Here is an 18,427-nt window from a genome sequence, read left to right as displayed (position 1 = left end):
TTTTTTTAAAAAAAAAAAATAAAAAAAAAAAAAAAAAAAAAAAAAAAAAAAAAAAAAATTTTTTTTTTTTTTTATAAAAAAAAAAAAAAAATTTTATTTTAAAAAAAAAATTTTTTTTTTTTTTTAAAAAAATCAATAATAGGAGACAAAGTGCCTCAATCACTGAAGGCCGATGAGAAGTATTCATGACCTCCGATAAATAATGTCTTTCCTTGTAGAAAGCAGCAGTAGAAACTGAAAACATTATGGCTGCACTTCCAAAAGTAAAATTTGGAGAATACCATCACTAAATATGCAAAGATCAAGTGAACAACATTTCCTCAGAAGTATATTTTCAATATAAATGTGCATAAACCACACTTTTCACATTTCCAGGTTTCATTTTATCCCTTTTTTATTTTACACAACATAACAACACAGTACATGTTGTCTTTTTCTGTACAGAAGCTTTCCAGGAGCTTGTGACCAACACAGGCTGTAGTATACCAATGTCAGTGAAAAGCTCACAAGGTTTTTATGTTCTTTTTTTTTTTAATTCTTCCCTTTAAAAAATATCAATTTCATAGGAGATACGTTAAGTCTTCGTCTGTTTGTTACTTTTTGTCTCAGTTTGTGTCTGTCTACATGTCAAGAAACGTCTGTACTCCTCAGTAGGTAAGAAAGGCTATGTGTGAAATCTCTCTCTTCCTTTGTCCGTCCCCTTCGTCCTAATCCCTCGTTGTGGAGCGTGGTGGAGTCCTAGATCCGGTTATATCATCTGTCAGAGGGTCTGTTAGTGCAAAAGAAGGCACCGACTGCTGTTCTCTTGCCACGGTATGGACACACACTTCCTGTCGGCGTGTGAGCGTAAGAATGGTGTGCTTTTCAGTTCTTGGATTGTTTTTTTATTCCTCTTTTTTTCCTGTAATAATTCCCTTTTCGTGGTATTTTCAGATAAGGTGAGTGTGAATCGGGAAATGACGTGGCGAGCCCATTGTCTTGTTTTCTTTTGTGCTATAAAGTGGAACCAACGAGACAACTCAAGGACGTTACGAGACAACGCAAATTATCCACCCGCCGAATGACCGACTGAAAAACAGATAGGAAACTGTCAAAGTGAAAAAAAAACAAACTGTAAACTGAATACAAAGAATTGTGGAGAAATAAAATATGAAAACGATACAAAAATAACTGGCTGAAAAAGAAAAAGTATGCTCACGCTTTCACCCAGAAAAACACGATCATCAACTCACACATCTATAAACAAAAGGTTCCGACATGAACACACACACACACACACACACCAAAAACGCACAACACACGCACTGTTTCATATGTCACAAACACACCTTTGTTTGTTAGCCTTCACTCACACACCTCTAAACAAATTCAAACTAACACACACACACACACACACACACACATATATATAACTGCAGGCACACACTCATACAAAGGATGAACAATAATGAATAAACCAAAGTTTGTTGGTTGCTGTCTCATTCCAGTTCAAACTGTGCTTTCTAAGATCCAGTCCGAATCACACCGCCCTTTGTCCGAGTCTCCCTCCCCGTCTTTCGGTAGAAGCATCCCGCTCATTGATTGGCTCCTTTTGTTCCGCATTATGCGCCCTAATTTGGGCGGCCCTCCTCCTCCGCCCTGATGGGACGAGTGAGTCTTTGAGCTGCCTCCTTCACTGAGGGAGTACCTCCTCCTCGCCCTGCTCCTCCCTCCCTCCTCCACGGGGAGAGTCTGGTACTTGGCAGGGGTGGAGGAGGAGGCCCGAGGAGCCCTACGTAGGATGGGCGTCTCTCTGAATCGGATGGAGGGGACGGGGCTCGGGGTGGCAAGAGGGCTGGAGAAAGGAGAGGGGGCGTAGGGAGGCGGGGTTTGGTTGAGAGAGGTGGAGTTGTTGCGGTTGGTGTTGAGGTTCTCCAGAGGGGTGGAGGAGGGGAGGAGAGCAGAGGAGGCAGTGGAGGAGGTGGAGGAGGAAGGAGGGCGAGGGGTGGAGGTGGGGAGATTTTCAGTAGTAGCCGTGGTGTTGGAGCAAGCGGAGCCTGGCTTACTCGTAGCGGGCTTCCGCTTTGGCTTGTTTAGTGAACCGGTGGCGGCGGTGGGTGACGAGATGACAGCTCTCTCTTCACCTGCTTTCTCCTGTTCCTCGCCTCCAGCTGTTGGGCTTCTGGCTGCCCAAGGCTGGCTGAGAACGGACGTAGCAGTGGAGCAGTCAGGCAGGGAAGAGTCGGACGACTGAGTCATCGTATCCTTGCCGCCTCCTCCTCCTGCTCCGCTCCTTTTCTTTGAGCCTCCTGAGAGGTCGTCTAATCCGATTGAGCCGTGTTTGGAGGCGCTGGGAGTCACAGTGCATCCCTGTGACTGCTGCCCATTGGTCTGTGAGTGAACGTTGGTCATCGACATCGAAACACCTTTACCCCCCTCACCAGGGTTACACACCTGTGGAAAAAAACAGATGGAAGCAATGAGGTGTTGCTTCTTCTCTTTCCCACTGAAATATGTAGGGCTGAGCAAACTGGCAAAAAATATAATTTTTTCATATCGTGAAATAAATCAAGGCAGTATTTATGTTGAACTCAAACATTACCTTTAGCTTAAAATGCCATTGTAGGTAATTTAAGGGGCGTGAAAATTGACAATAATTATAAGCTGCAAACAGAGAATCTATTTAAATACATAAATTAAACAAAATGATCATAAACTTCAACCATTTCAGTCTAGATCCTGCAGTGTGAAATGTTTGAAGGCAGTAACCTTGTGTCTTGTATCATGACATATGATTATCTTTGTTTCAGTCATGTAACAGGTTGTTTAATATAACTTTTGAGAAAATGTTGTATTACAGTCAGTAAGAGTGGACAGTTATTTTACATATTTATTAAAGTCATTTATTTGAAAAAAATGTTTTCTTACATGCCAGTTTAGTTTGGAATAGAAACAGATATTAACAGATATTCCTGATGTGCTGGCAACATCTTTCTCTGCCTTTTCATGATACAAGTTTACAGATGCTTAAATAACAATAGCTAGAGCATTCCTAACCTGGGGCATGAGGTAACTGGACATTTGACTCGCGCAAAGAAAGTAAACTTAAAAAGATGAAATATTCTAATGATAAAAATGAATTACTCATCAAGTCAAAATGATGAAGGAATCAAAGTGGATAAATATTAAGTCAAAATAATGATGCAAAGTCAAAATTATGACTTACAGAGCACCCTTTAGCTTAGTGGTTAAGGAACAGTATGTATGACTTCGAGGCATCTTTAGTACATGGAGAGCCTTGTGCTATCAATATGTAATTCAAATAAAAAAAATAACAAAAAAAACCCCCAAAACCCTTAAAAAACAACTTTCTGTTTAAAAGTTGAATTAATTTCATTTTATATTTATTTTTATCATTCCAAACCTTTTATGATTTTCTTTCCAGGCAGAAATGGGCTTCCGTACTAACGTCAATGAGACGTGATAATCATGTAGAACTATAGAGAATCAGTGGGATATGGGTGGATGCTGCAATATAGTGTTACTCAAATTTTCAAAAATGTCTTGTGAGTGTTGTCAGTTCATCAGAATTAGACCAGGCTAGCATACAGCCAGCGCGTGAGTAATGCCAATCTACCCACATAATGAAAAGCTCTCTCCTCTTATTCTCTCTCCTATCTGGCCAGAGTGGATTAAGCGAGACAGACAGAGACCCACCTTGTACCGTATCATCAATATAATGATGAAAACGAGCACAGAGGCCACTATTATCCCTCCGATGATGATGATCATAGTCCCGCCGAGGAACTGAGACTGCATAAAATGACACCTCATGTACTCTGACTCGGTGGTGAACTGCACGCAGCCGACCACACGTGTGGCTGTCAGCGAGGTGATGACATCATCGTAGATGGCCAGCACGCAGAGGTCGTACTGGGTCCCTGCGGCCAGGTTGTTGACCAGGAAGTTCTTGCTTGATGGGGGGATCATTCTGTGGCAAAAGAGAGGGTCAGAGAGGGGGGCGGGGGGGGAGTGGAAAAAAATACAAATATTAAATCGTTGAGGGCATTAACAGAGTAGATGCACGTTGAGGAAGAGCAATGTACAATGGGAAGGTTAGGGTTTGGATTCCCACTTGGACCAATGTAACAGCTTTTCTAAAAGCTAAACTGTTGTAATTTATATTGTCTAACACGAGGAGTGGTGCTAGCAACAGTTCCATTTTTCATATTTACACACCCAGTTAGGAAAAATAGCAACATAAGCATTTATTTAGAAACATATTTTTGTCTTCCAGATGAATGGAACTCCAATAATCACCGTCCTTCCAGCTCTGGTTTGGTCTCCACCAACTCCTGAGCAACTTATCTGGCTTTAGATGCTAAATGTGCCAGTTTGTTTACCAGGTACCAGCTGTCTGCTGTTTGGTGCTGGGCAGGTGGCGTACAGTGGAACTCTTGTGCTGGTGGTATAACCAAAACAATGTGCTAAAAGATGCTAAAAACACACCCTGACATGAACTGCATGACACCTTTCAGAATCAAGTATTCATGTGATCCATTGTTAATATTAATGTAGTGATTATATCTGCTTTAAAGCACTCTCATCACACAGCATCAGGAGAAATATAGGGTTTAGTATCTTGCTCTAAGGACCCGTCGAAATGCAGCAGGAAGAGCCGGGGATCAAACCTCCAACCTTCTGACTAGTGGACGACCCGCTCCACCTCCTGAGCCACAGCCGCAAGATTAAAAATGATTAAGAATCAATGCACTCAGCTCCACTGTGTATAGCTGGGTGCTGAATCCTCGAAAACCCAAAAGTCATCAGCAGGACAGGAGACCAATTAAAGGATTTAGTATTGCACGGGCGTATCTGGTTGCCCTTCCTTAGGCTGCTAACTAGCACCAAAGTTCCACTCAGGCAGGGGTGGAGGCTACAAGGGACATGGTTTTCAGCTCAGGGTGAATCAATCCGGATTTCCTTTTATACAAATACAAAGGTACTTTGCCACTTTGACTTGAAGTTGGTTATTCTTCACTGGATATTTGTCACATTGACTACAGGATTTGCACATTTGTCCTTCAGTTTCCCTTAAAGGGCTTGTCAGCTTTCCTGGATTTCCTCATTAAAATGTTAATGAAATTCCTCATTAAAACCAAGGAGGGCTGCTAGTTCACAGCTCGCGGCCTCGTGTACACTGAGAGGAGCAAAGGGCTATTTTGGCCAGGTTAAGCATCTGGTTTAGAGTTCGAGTTAAGTGAAGGTTAGGAGACATGTTAAGGTTTAATGGTTAGTATTAAGAGCTGGGGAATGAATGTAGCTGTAGGTCATTAGTGTGCCCTCAGTGGAATAACAGCACAAGGCTGTAAGAGTGTGTGTGTGTGTGTGTGTGAGCATCTATATGACCCTATGAATAATAATGGGACCATCTGAACGCTGGCTGACCATGAGTGTTCTCCCCTTTGCTTCTCTTGATGTTTTCATCACTATGGTGGTGAACCTTGGTCCCACACACACACACACACACACACACACACACTCACAATGCCATTATTTCTGTGTTGGGACACATAAAGTGACATTGAAGAGTGCAGGTTAATGATCGGAGCGAGTGTCCCCGGCACCTACAAGCTCAGATACAGGCAGCTACATTTGTATACACACACAGAGATTAATTTCCCTATTATTGCTGTGGCCTTGGGCTTCATTTGTGAGTATGAATGTGTGTATGTGTGTGTGTGTGTTTGTGTATCACATTAGCCAGCATTACTGTAATATCTTTGTGTAAAATAATGTGTTTGTTTTATAATTCTGCGTGGCCTGCACATTCTGGGTTCATCTTTTTGTTGCAGGCTTTAACATGCCGCCATGCTTGCAAACAGAGACCACTGTTTACTGGCTCATTAATACTGTATTTCTCTGGGAAAGGCATTTACATAAGTGTGTACAGCTGAGAGAGAGAGAGTAAATAGTTAATGAATATCCAGTGGATTTTTGGACCATTTCTTGACCCTGAATACTTCCACCCTCTGATTATTCAATGATTTGGACAGTATGGGAGCAAGACCTCAGCCACTAACACACAGGTAGACAGTACAAGCATGCGCAGACAAATAAGGGGTGTCATAAGCATACTTCAAACTGACAAAACACACTCTTACATAGAGGTGAGCCTCTTAAAAGCTAATGTAGCTTTAGTGTGAGTACCTGTAGGCTGAATAAGATAAATATTAACTCCATAACACACAGACCAGACACAGCTTTAGTATTGCTGGGGCTCAATATCATTGTTTTTAATAATATAGCCTATAAAAACACCTTGATTACTCTAAATTGAAATGTTTCCTCCTTGGACAGAAAACTGAAGAGTTTTAAAGGGACATACAGTAAATTCCAGATGAAAAGCTTTTTGGAACAATTTCCAAGCAATCCTTTGTTCTAAAACACGTGTGGTATTCTGGGTTATTATCATGCAAAAGTGTATGAAACTACACATAGTATTTGTAACATTTCAGCTGCTTATTAGATGAGGCAGTTTTTCTGATATAACCACAGTGGTTAAGTTTTGGTTGAGAATGTTCATGAATTGTCACATATGCTCTTTAGATAATCTACAGACGAAGCGTAACAGTTGAAATATTACGAATTCTCTGTAAACAACTAAATAAACTAAATAAAGTGTTACCAAACATACAAAAACATAGATCAATCAGAAGTGTGTGCATCCAAGTTTATCAATTCCTTCCGATCAATGGCGGCATGTTTTTCTGATATTTGTGCATTGCACAATGACGTCAATCTAATGCGCCTGCGCTGCTGGAAACTTGCAACAAGAAGGAGTTATGGTAGAGAGGAAGAACCTGTCCATTGGCTTCATTCCATGAAGAAAGGTGACAACAGTGCTAGTTGTAATGTTTGTAAAATGATTGTTTCAAGTAAGGGTGGAAACACCAGCATAAAAATGCTATGTCATTGCAATGTAATTAACACTGTATGCTAGAGCGCCATTGCTTCCCAGCCAGCAGCATGTTATCGAAGGTAAATATCCTCTGTTGTAATAACATTACCGTCACGCATGCAGGTAGATTTTCTTCTTTAACTAAGAGAACCTAAATGAAAAAGAATGCTGTACAAATCTCTCTAATTTCAGTCATTCAACCATCCTGAAATTGTGTGCATGGGCAATGAGCCTTGTGATCTTTCCCACAATGTACTATAAATGGCTAGAAACACACTCCAGTTGCCTGATTTCCATATGAAGGATCAGCATTTAGCTACGTTTTGCGGAGAAATGGCGGAAGCATCGAAGCGCAGTTTTACGGAATGTTGAACTGAGGGTAATGGTGGATCAAACTTATAAAAGAAAACGTGTGTTATTTGGATCCCTAAGCTCTGGCATGAACAATAGAATGAAGCAAGGTGAATAGCACAAGGTAACGTGCTGAAGTAGCATTGTATCTAAACAGAGAAGTATCATTCCGTTGCTGTCCTTGAGTTTGGAGGTATGAGATTTTCTTTCTTTGGAAGGTCATAATAAGTTACCTTAATATTTTTCAAAATAAATTGATTAATTTTATAAAAATCAATAGGTAAGTCAGGCTCACTATAGGTTTAACGCTAATCTGACATGTTCTATTGAAATTCTTAAAGGAATATTATAGGAAATGTTTCAGCTAAAAAATATTACACGACCCTTAATGCCTAAAATAAAACTGGTATAACAGTTACAGGCAAGTTAAACACCAACTGCTGCAACTGTATTAAATTACAAATGCGTTTTGGTTAAAAATCTATGAATGGGCACAAATGATGTACCTTGCTTGAGGCTTTGTTTGCTGCTTAGCCATGTATCCACATGAATAAATGACATTGTCTCTTTTCTCCACCTTCAGAAACCATTGCTTCCAAGAAACCATTAGCTACATGACTCCTGCTGGATTCAGCCAACACCAGAATGTTTCTAAACAAAACCCATCCAACCGGACGCTCCGGCCAGTGAAACTCACATTGCATAGCTAGTTCTCACTGTGAACATGTAAGCCAAGCTGTCATCATTTATAATTCATAGATACAAGGAACAATCAAGATATTGACAATGTGTTTGTCGTATTTGGACCCTGTTCCGCTGCATGCTGAGTTCACAAAATACATTTTCATGCAAATGAGAGGATTTTCTCTTTTGTCTTGCATACGATTATTTCTTGACTGTGTGAGCCGTTAGCATTGTGAACTCATCCAAACTGACTCATTCATTGTGGCTAATTTCTTTGTGTCTGAGCTGGATCTTGCTGCCAGTATTTGAAGCCCTACAGTGGGCAGATGATTGCCTTGGCCGAGACTATTACACTAATCTATCTACTCTGCTCTGCCAAGCCCTCAGCCCAGGGCGCCTGTGTGTGTGCGTGTGTGTTTCTGGGTTTCATTACACTTTCATTACACTTTCATTACACAAGAGAAAGTGTGTGTGTGCATGCTCCTCTATGAGTATGCATTTTTGTACCTATGCCTATATGTGTCTGTAGTATAGGTGTGTGTGTGTGTGTGTGTGTGTGTTTGTGTACACGGTACATGCATGTGTGTGAGTTCCTTTACAGTAATTTTCTCCTCCCATGGCCGCCTCTTCTTCCCAGTGGCTGTCACTGTGTCTGGCTTCCTGCCAACATTCATCACTGATGCAGCACTACATGCTGTTAAACCCCTCACTGTGTACGTGTGCGCTTGGGTGTGAGAGCGCGTGTGTTTGTGTGCGTGTTAATCAACTCAAGCTTTCCTCACTCCAGCCGGGACAAAGCCAGGAGGACAATGCGATCTCCATTAGTTGCACTCATCTTTTTGACTCAAGACAAATGATTGCCTCCGTGCACAGAACAGTGAACTATGATACCAGATTGTTCTATTTCAGGCCATTTCACTTGATTAAATATTGGACAAAGACTAGAGGCCACAAACACGCATTATTCCAGGAGGGGGAAAAAAAGGCATTCATGGCAATGATTCAACACACAAGACCAGGGCTCCAGGTCGAGCTGGAGCCATGCGATAAGGGGCCAGGGCTTCTAATAACTCAGCTATAGTTCCCTTAGCAGCAGAGCCCAGTCAGACCATGTGTGACAACAACTTCCAATGTTTTTAAAATGATATTCACTGCTCTGGGCAAGCTCATTAGTAGTTTCATGTTGCTGCAGGGGAATACAGTTTTTGGTTTTTGCATTTCATGAGGGGAGTGGAAGTTGTCCAGTTTTGAAAAAAATAGTTTTAGTTTTCTAAAGGAGGCTCACAAACGAGAACAGTGCATTACAATGTGAACTTCTTAACATCATGTCTTATCCAAGATTTAGATTCACAGGTCTATTGTATGTTTTTGACTGGCTTAAAGGAAATTTAAATTTCATTTAAAAGAAAATGTGTATTTGCTTTCTTGGAGAGAGTTAGATGAGAAGGTCAATACCTCTCATGCCTTTACGGTAAATATAAAGCTGGTTAGCTTAGCATAAAGACTGGAAACAGCTAGCAGGCCCTGTCGAAGGTCAACAAAATCCATCTAGCACTACTAAAGCCAATTAATTAGCAAATTATGTCTAATTTAACTGTAAAACACATTTTATTGGAGGCTATGTCCCAGACAATTTCTTGGTTGGGCACATTAACTTCCTGGAATCCTGGTATTGGTTGCTCAGATGTTAAGATTAAGCTGAGCTAACCTGTTGCTGAGCACCCCTGTCTCATGGAAGTTATGTTTGTGTATAATTACGTTGTGGTGACAACATAATACCTGCCTGATTTATGTTCAGAGAAAATGTTTCTTGAAACACTAATCTTATGACTCAAGTCACTGCTGACTTTTGAACAATGCTGTACTCAGTATGAGTATTGAAAGATTGCCTATCTTGGCAGAAAACAAATGAAATACTGGTAAGTTTTACTGATATGATATGATCATTATTATTGTCATTTTCTTGTTATATTAAGGAAATATATAATTTGGCCTGCTTTATGTTACCATTAAAAAGTATTTGACACATGACACAATTTGTGACAAGTGAATTGCTGGTTTACATAATGCATGTGAACTTCAGCAGTAGCTATAAATGAGTAAGTAATACATTATAAGTAATTTTTTTATTTTAATATTTATTCATCATAATATTTTTACTAGAAAATTTCCATCCTATCTAGACAAACTCCATCTGCTGATGAAGCTCATGTAATTTCCAGACCAGAAACCAAATGGACCTCCTGATGAGGCTGTTTTGGCAACTGCTGTTTCCAAGGTCAAGAGCCTTGAACCATATATTTTAAGTCAACATGGACGAGAAATCCTTATCATGCTCAGAAAGAATGAAATCTGAACATCTTCAGCATCATAATTTCTATGACAACTGAGTTACTCATGTGGTATTACTGAGAGCAACAGAACTGTGAGACTGTTATTCCAATACGTTTCAACTGTCTTGGAGATGCATTAATGGAAAGATTTTTAAAGAAACAATATGTTTAAAATCTTTTTAAAACATTTTCACTAACATCTAGGGCCTACTTCTAATATATAATGGTATCACACACCAAAACCCTGATAATGAAGCTGTTTTATTTGGTAAAGTTCTTGATGGAGGCGGAAGAAGAAAGTAAAATGGTACTAATATCAGTATAGTGGTGTATTTCCCACCCACATTAGAAGCGTTTGAACAGAAAAACACTGTAAAATTGCACAGCAGTGTTGCCCAAACAGGGATGGGACCAAAATGTGGGTCACAGATATATAAAAGTAGGTTGTCCAATTATTTTAGAAATGGTATTCAGTGCTTCTGGCTAAAGCCTCACATGCTACCACAGAGCAAGCTAGTCTAAATTAAATAGCCTGGAACATAGAAAAAATTGCCAGATAAGGCAACAAAATAGCATCCAAAAGCAGTTATGGGTTTTAAAAACTTTTCTTTACACTGCACTTTTTAAACATGTGCTATCTTCACATTCTCATGTGCTTCTTTTTTTCTCTTACATAATCCAAACCTTAATTGGTGACATTGCATTTTCATGATTCATTTCTTTCATATTCAGCATACTATTTTTCCTGTTCATGTTCTCGACAATTAAGCAAACAATCTCACATGACAGCACACCACACTGTAAGGCGCATGAATACAATCAAACCAGTTAAGAATAACTGGTTCCTAAGCACAAAGAGAAGAGGATTAATGGTAGTTCAACTCCTGCCCCATTACTGTTGACCTCAAAGCTAATGTGGCTTACACAGCAGATGGCACAATGCCATGCTAATAGGTCTGAGTCTCTCAGGCAGACAGAAAACATTGCAGAAGCTAGCTTCTTATCTCTGTTATACCATGCATAATGCCCCTGATGCCAGAGCTAATGGTTGACAAGCACCCACACAGCTTGTAGTCAGAGGTGAAACAGGGATTTTGAGCTCAGGCCAGGTGGGCTTTGCTAAAACCTCCCCAGTCATTTTTATTCATTAAACCAAAAAGTCAGACTCAGGGAGAACAGTCACTGGAAAAGTAAATATTAGCCACCTAGCTAGTGGTCTAGCAATGATACCACAGTTTTATTAATGAGGTGGAACTCATAAGATTAGGATTCTATTTTGTTCACCAATTAACAGTGTAAGAAATTACAGATTACAGCCTTAATATTATGGCTCCCAATACACACTGCCACCTCATTTAAATTCCAAACATTATCTAAACGCTATGATTATCCCCACCCTTTGATTTGCTTTCCTCATAATCATCTTCACACACTAAAATAACTGAAAGGAAAATAACTTTAAAGTTTAGCTTCATTATGTGGAGATATTTCCTGTAAGAACTCCTCTCTTATCAGTGAAAATTCATGGCAAGAACATCAAACATCAGTGCCATTTGTTTGCTCTTATCGGTTAATGTTATAATCTTTTAAAGGCAGGATACAGTTACCATTTGGGGAATTTGAAGAAATAATGATATAATGAATTACTGCTTCCAGAGAGTAAAAGTATGAAAAAAATATCTAATGAAACAAATTATAACTATAAAATGAATCAAATTAATATCTAATTCCTCTTAGTGGTAACATGCCTAGCATTGCTGATCAAACTGGGCTTTAGCAACTGAAATCTGCAGTCAAGAGAAAGAGACAGAATAGTCATACGCTTAAAGCTGCTCTAGTCGATATTTCAATATGGACGAAATGACTGTTTATTGTGAAAGGTGTTACTTGTTTTGTTGAACCCATAGAAAATGTTCAACCAACTCTGCAGTCCCAAGCTCTACGGAGCATTTAAGCGTCTTTAAACTAATTGTTTTGGTTTTACAGCTTACAACTTTACTGTTTAGGTTCAGTCTCACCGCTCTCATCAACCTTGTTTCTAAGCAGGTGACTATATAGTGAACATAGCAGAGCAATGAGCAGCTAAGGATGAAAGCGTTTCCCTAAGGAGTTACAAAGACCAAATTTTTACATTTGTCACGTGGCTACCGTGGCTCCAAATGAAGGGTAATGTCGCTCCACGTCTGCTGGATATGTAAATAGGAACATTTTTGCTAACATGGCTAAATATTGTTTGCAGGTTTAAACAAAGTTTCATTCATTCAAGGACAACATGTGTACCATTTAGGAGGCTCTATTGGCATAAATTAAATATATAGTATTCAGAGGTATGTTTTCATTAGTATACAGTGAACAGAATATAGGAATTGTGTTTTTGTTACCTTAGAATGAGCCATTTTTATCTACAGGTTGCCTTCCATGGAGGCAGCCATGTTCCTACACACTGGTCCTTTAAACTTGCCAAACAGTGACAACAGCTTAATTTGTACATTGCATACAAGTTGTGCATGCAATTAATGTGTGAACCACAATAAATCAGTAAATTATTTGTCAAATGCAACGACTAGTCTGTGATCTTCTCTTGAGTAAAGTCAAGGCCCTACTTTTCACTTTTGTTAATTCCCAATTCCAAAAAAGGAAAGGGAGGTTTGGTGGCAATTTGTTTAATAAAGTATGCAAAGTAGGATCTTGTCTTTCTGTAAGGTTTTATTCAAGTCATCCATGAATGGTCTCAACGCCACCGTCACACACTCTCGTATGTGAAAGTCCGAAAGAGCCTCAATTGGCAGAAGCAGTATGGTTTTATCCCTGTTGGAGCACACAGTTACACATTCCTGAGTTGTGGGACAGTAAACAGACAGTGTGGTGAGATCATCATGTCCTTGGCTTCTTAGTGAAGTCTCAACATCCCACTGTGTACTGGGACATAGAGTGTAGTTAGAAACAGGGCTAAAGGTTTTATGCATATAATATCCTCTTTAACAGTTGCGTATGGTTTTACAATGACCAGGTCAAAGGCTGTATAGGTTCTTAAAAATTGCCAGTACAGAGGCTCCACACTTAGCAAGCTCTCATTACTGCTGAGCTCAGTGCAAACAAGCACAGCTGAGTGGATGTCAAAGTGCCATGCAACGAAAGCTGTCCCAGATGAGGGGAAGACGTTTCAGCACTATCTGTAGCTGGGTGTAGACCTCCATCTGCCCAGCTCAGCTCCATTCCTCCAGTTCAGCTGAGTCATCTACATTTCTCTGTAATGCTGTGGTTGGCTCCTTCCATACTGTCGTTTCTTCCCCTTATTCATTCTCACCCGCTTACTTCTCTGTTGTTTCTCATCTCCTATACAGTTTTTATCATTTTTTCTTTCTTTCTTTTACTTCCTTCCAACCTCTCTTCCATCCTTCCCTCTCTTTTTTTAATTTCCTCTCACATCCATTTTCCTGCTATTTGGTCACCCTCCTTTTCTCCAGTCAAATTCTTCCTAAAACCTTCTTCTCTCGCTTCCTTTTGATCATTCTTAGTTCCTTCTTACTCTGCCCACCCTTCCTCCTATTTTGACCCTTCATCACCACCCACTATTTTACTCTATTACTTGCATCTCCTCCTCCTCATTTGGTTCCTTCCCCCATACTTCCAGCCACTCTTATAATCTTTCCTAAATCTTGTCTCGCTCCTTGTTTTCTTTGCCTGTACTCCTTTTTCCTCCATACAACTTGTCTACGTTTAAAAGCCCATAGACTACTTACAACAATAACACTGTTACGTTAGGTCCGCGATATGTTTATGGTGCTATAAAATCAGAACTGGAACATTACGGTGGGATAAAGGCGGATGTTTTTTACGCCTTAAGCACAGCTGAGGAAGGTGTTATACATGGGCCGCAGGGACCCATGACAAGGATAAACTCCTTCCCGCTGGTGAAAGACAGAGCCGGAGGGGGAGGGGGAGAGTATGCCTTTTAAAAGCCTGGATTCATCCCCCCAACCCCTGTTGTGGAGCCTCATAAAAAAAGCTTGCCACACAATTTGCTTGATGTGTAGTTTTTTTGGCAAATGGCAACCAGCCCCTGTAGCTCGATGGATCTGCTGGAGTGGAAAACAACTGCTGAAAGAACATAGAGGGAAGAGAAAAAAAAGAAAAAAACAGAGCAGATGAGGACTAGGAAAGAGAAAGAGAATGGGTTTAGTAAATGTTGGAGTAGAGTTTATGTCCTATGAAAGACAAAGCAACCTTAGATTTGGCAGCTATTTTGAAGCCTTTATATTTGCAGGCATGTAGTGGATTAATTATATTCAACATAAGCCTAAATAAACTATTTCTCTCGAGCTTGTGCTTTTGGATATATCCATGGTATTATTGATTTAGGTCAGTTTATTTACACACAAAGCAATATACACTCTAGTATTTAATACATGTATTGAAAATGTTTTTCTTGAAATTTGTTTTGTTATATTTCTTTTTCTAATTCTTAATTTTGCTCTTGTTGTAATCACATAGGCGTATGCCATCCTACATTTTAGTGCACAAACTGAACAAGCATGCTCAAACATCTGAATTAGACTTTTTTTTTAGTTTATGCTTTATAATTAGAAACACATGGCGGGCAATTTTTGAGCTGATTCCCTGATTCTAGAAGCAAAATGTTTAAATGTGACTACGTTTATGCCACTACATTTCCTGAATAAATGAAGACTTTCTTTACTTTACTTTATTCCTGGCAGTGTGTAAGACTTCAAAATACCATTTAGACCACAAGAGGTAAAAATACTGTATATAATCTAAGGGGTTGACAGAGTAGGAAATAAGAACTAAACAAGCTCTTTATTTTATTATAAGTTTATTTTTTACTGTTTCTTTTCTCTGTTCAAGGGAAATAAAAGTACCTTACACAGCCTTTTTTTTGTCATTGTTTAATCCATTCACCGACAATTAGCCTCTAGTTTGTGGAGTCATTCTTTCCATAATCCCAGAGTGGCTTACATTCATCCAGACCCATAATTAAGGGCAATAATTGGCTCTATATCTGAATAAGAGCACATTCTACTTTGTGGCCGTTTTATGGTGGTCGTTGTCGGCGCTGGCAATGACTTTTAGTATCATCATCGACACGGCTGGGAATTGTTCAGTAAAAGCAGCGAGGTGTAAAGGCCAAAGACTGCATGTGCCGCTTCTGCCGTGATAGGTCATGTGTAAAAGGTCAGCACATTATTTCATCGACATCAGCCTTACCTTGACCTGACCCTGAAAGGAGGGGTTAACAGCTGAGAGTTAGGTAAGTGTTGTGTGGATGACTCAATTTAGTTGCTTTTGAGAAGGAAAAGAAAAGAGAAGAACAGAAAGAAAAACCTTTCTTTGGTAGTCATGTAATTGAAGCTACATATTTACAGTTTTGCTGTAAAAGCCTATAAGGTACAATGAATAAAACATTGTCGTGCTCTGGATTAGGGCTTCAAAGATGCAACAAAATTTGCTAAATTGAGCTCAATTTTGGGAAGGTTATTAGAAAAAATCCCCAAAAGGTACGAAAAATTTTACTTTTCCTTGGCCACAGTGAACTAAATAAATGGGAAAAAAAAAAAAAAAGAGAGAAAAATATTTAATAATTTCTAATAGCAGTATGCTACTATCTGTGGAATTGTCAAAACAAAATGGCAAAGGATAGAATAAATAAGAGGGATAAACAAAGTAAGCCACCGGATGTGGATATGTTGTATATCTTGAGGATTAATTTCTGTCAGAATGTTAACGCTATTAAAAGTAAGCTCTCATTGAAGTTTCTGGGGGAAAAAAACGTAAAACTTCTAATAATAGACAGTGAGCAACGGACTTCACATGACAATATTCACAACTCGGATTAATTTTAATGAAAGCCTTTGATTCTTTTGATCGGTGGACCTTTACGGACTAAACAAATATAAATAATGCAGGAATAGACACAGACAGTACGGCTTTATGATCACTTCAGAGTTAAGTGATTAAATTAAATTGTAGAGAATCTTACTGATCCAACGATGTGCAACTAAGGTATATAAGTTTCAACATTTATATTTGTGTAGGTGATCTAAACATCTTAAAACTCGTTCAAGCGGACGACCCGGTGGGTTTTAAGATGTTTTATACATCAAGATCATTTCTATAAAATCCAGACGTTTGTTTGTGAAAACCTGTAGCCACACAAGGCCTTTAAAGGAGACGTGCGTCTATTTGGGACCCTACTTTTATTGGAAGTTTTAGGGTAGTAAGAAAATGTCTTGTCAAAGGCAGCATTAAGGATATATGTGCATATAAAAATAAAATCTGGCCCTAAATCATATGTCAAATCTCATTTAGCTAGAAGCTAAAGATCTTCGGTTGCACAGTTGAGAGCTGCTGTTCTTCCTCTGGACATTGAGGCTGGTCGATTCAAAAACATTCACATGATTGTGTGAGCTGTGTGATCTGGGTGGAAAGTGAGTCCAAATTTCTTTTGTACTGTACAAACTGTGATGATTTAAGAGAGTTAATGTTCCATGAAATAGCTCAACAAAAGCCTGAAATATTCTGGTGTATGGATGAGCAAAAATTGGCATGGCTGGTTAATTTGTGTTTAAGTTTGTTAACTTGGTCTCAAAGTCCTGAAAAAGAAGGCAAGATTGATTATCTAATCAGCGTTTATTCAGATTTTTCTAGTGGCACATAGTAAAGGTTTTTGACAGTGATTTATGAATTTTGTTGTAATGAAAATTGGACCGTGAAATATGCTTTAATTATTTTTTTTCTTCTTCTATCTTACTTTTGGACTTTCCTTGCTGTTTGGAAATGTAAACGCAGCACTCTTGTCCTGGCTTGTATGAATTTATGTTGTCTTGTAAGCCCATGCAGGCTGGGCATGACAATAATCATCTTTGGCTCAGTGTAAAGTGTAAGACAACAGAGTTTCGTATTGTTTCACCAACTCACACAATTAACATAACCTTAAACACTAACTTAAACTTTCACTTGCTGAAGCTTGTTACGACACTTCCTTTTGTAAGTTATAATTAAAATTGTGGCTCTTGTGATTGTGATCAAATTGCTATTTTCTTATATATATATATAATGAGTAATTGTTCAGCCATTGTACACTCTTCTTATTATTCTTAATAATAATCATAATCACAGAGATACTCATCATGATATTTAGAAATTGATTATTTACACTTGCTGTTGTGAGGGGGTTTAGTATTGTGGCCGACTGGGCACTAGGCCTGTCTCTGGAATAGAAATATAATATTTAAGCAGGAGGACTGGCGTTAAAACACCAGTACTGTATCAGTAAACATCTGCATGTCTCAAGTGTCCTTGAGCAAGAAACTAAATCCCTGTCAGCTCCAGGAGTGCTGTTCTGCAGCTGACCCTGACCTCCCTGTGGAAGGAGTGGTGGGTGGTGTTTCCCTGCAGGGATCAATACAGAATCAAGTATTACAACTATTACATTTCAGATGTGCTGCGTATTGCATGTCCACAAGCTTATCATAACCGGGAGGATATGCCTGTAAAAGCTTTAAACTATCACTCTTTGTCCATCTGTTTACGCAGAGAGCTGAATGCAGAGTGAAGGAAACATAGAGCCACCCTCCCCATACCCAACAGCATTATACTGAGGAGATGAGGAGCAAAGCACAGAAATGTCAATGTGCGGCAAATCAATAAGCTCTCACTGAACCTGAAAAGTAAGTGCCCTGACTGTGAAAATCTTCCCTTGTCTGTCATTCTCTTTCCCTCCTTTTCTCTCCCTTATGTTGTTCCCCCTTGCTTTCCTCTCATCTTATCCCTTTCTCCCCCTCCATCCCTCTTCTCTCTCTCCTCTGTGTTTGGCTAATGAAAAAAAGGGAGAAATAATCAATTGGTTGCTTTGTGCCAGCGTTGAATGGAAATCAATGTGCTATCTAAAGACAAGAGGGCTGCAAAATAACACAGAGAAACACAAATGACTTCAGCGCTTAATATGGGGGGGGAGCGAGAGGATGAAAAGACAGGAAGAAAGAAAGACTTTCTGAGTGATGTGACAGAGTGAGGAAAGACCAGGGCGGTTGGTGAAAGGCTGTCTAATTGCTCCTCCTCCGTGCCCCCACAGGAAGCTGTTTGTCTTCTGTGGCCGTCA

At 39.5% G+C, this 18,427-nt stretch overlaps 1 protein-coding gene across 6 annotated transcripts in view; it reads right to left on the bottom strand.

Annotated features, from left to right (window-relative positions):
* Window positions 1–376: 376 nt before the first annotated feature.
* The window catches only part of lrfn5a (leucine rich repeat and fibronectin type III domain containing 5a), a 110,989-nt gene continuing 92,938 nt past the window's right edge, over window positions 377–18,427 (bottom strand). For all 6 annotated transcript variants that reach the window (XM_051389972.1, XM_051389987.1, XM_051389996.1 and 3 more), the window contains 2 exons: window positions 3,697–3,970; window positions 377–2,433 (listed from right to left, as the gene is read on the bottom strand). In XM_051389972.1, the coding sequence (XP_051245932.1) occupies window positions 1,489–2,433; window positions 3,697–3,970 (1,219 nt within the window). In that variant the 3' untranslated portion in view covers window positions 377–1,488. The remainder of the gene's footprint in view (window positions 2,434–3,696; window positions 3,971–18,427) is intronic.

Source organism: Dicentrarchus labrax, unplaced genomic scaffold (assembly GCF_905237075.1).
Source record: "Dicentrarchus labrax unplaced genomic scaffold, dlabrax2021, whole genome shotgun sequence".
NCBI classification, from domain to species: Eukaryota; Metazoa; Chordata; class Actinopteri; family Moronidae; genus Dicentrarchus; species Dicentrarchus labrax.
Note: the sequence above shows the minus strand (reverse complement) of the source record. Positions and strands in the feature narration are given on the sequence as shown.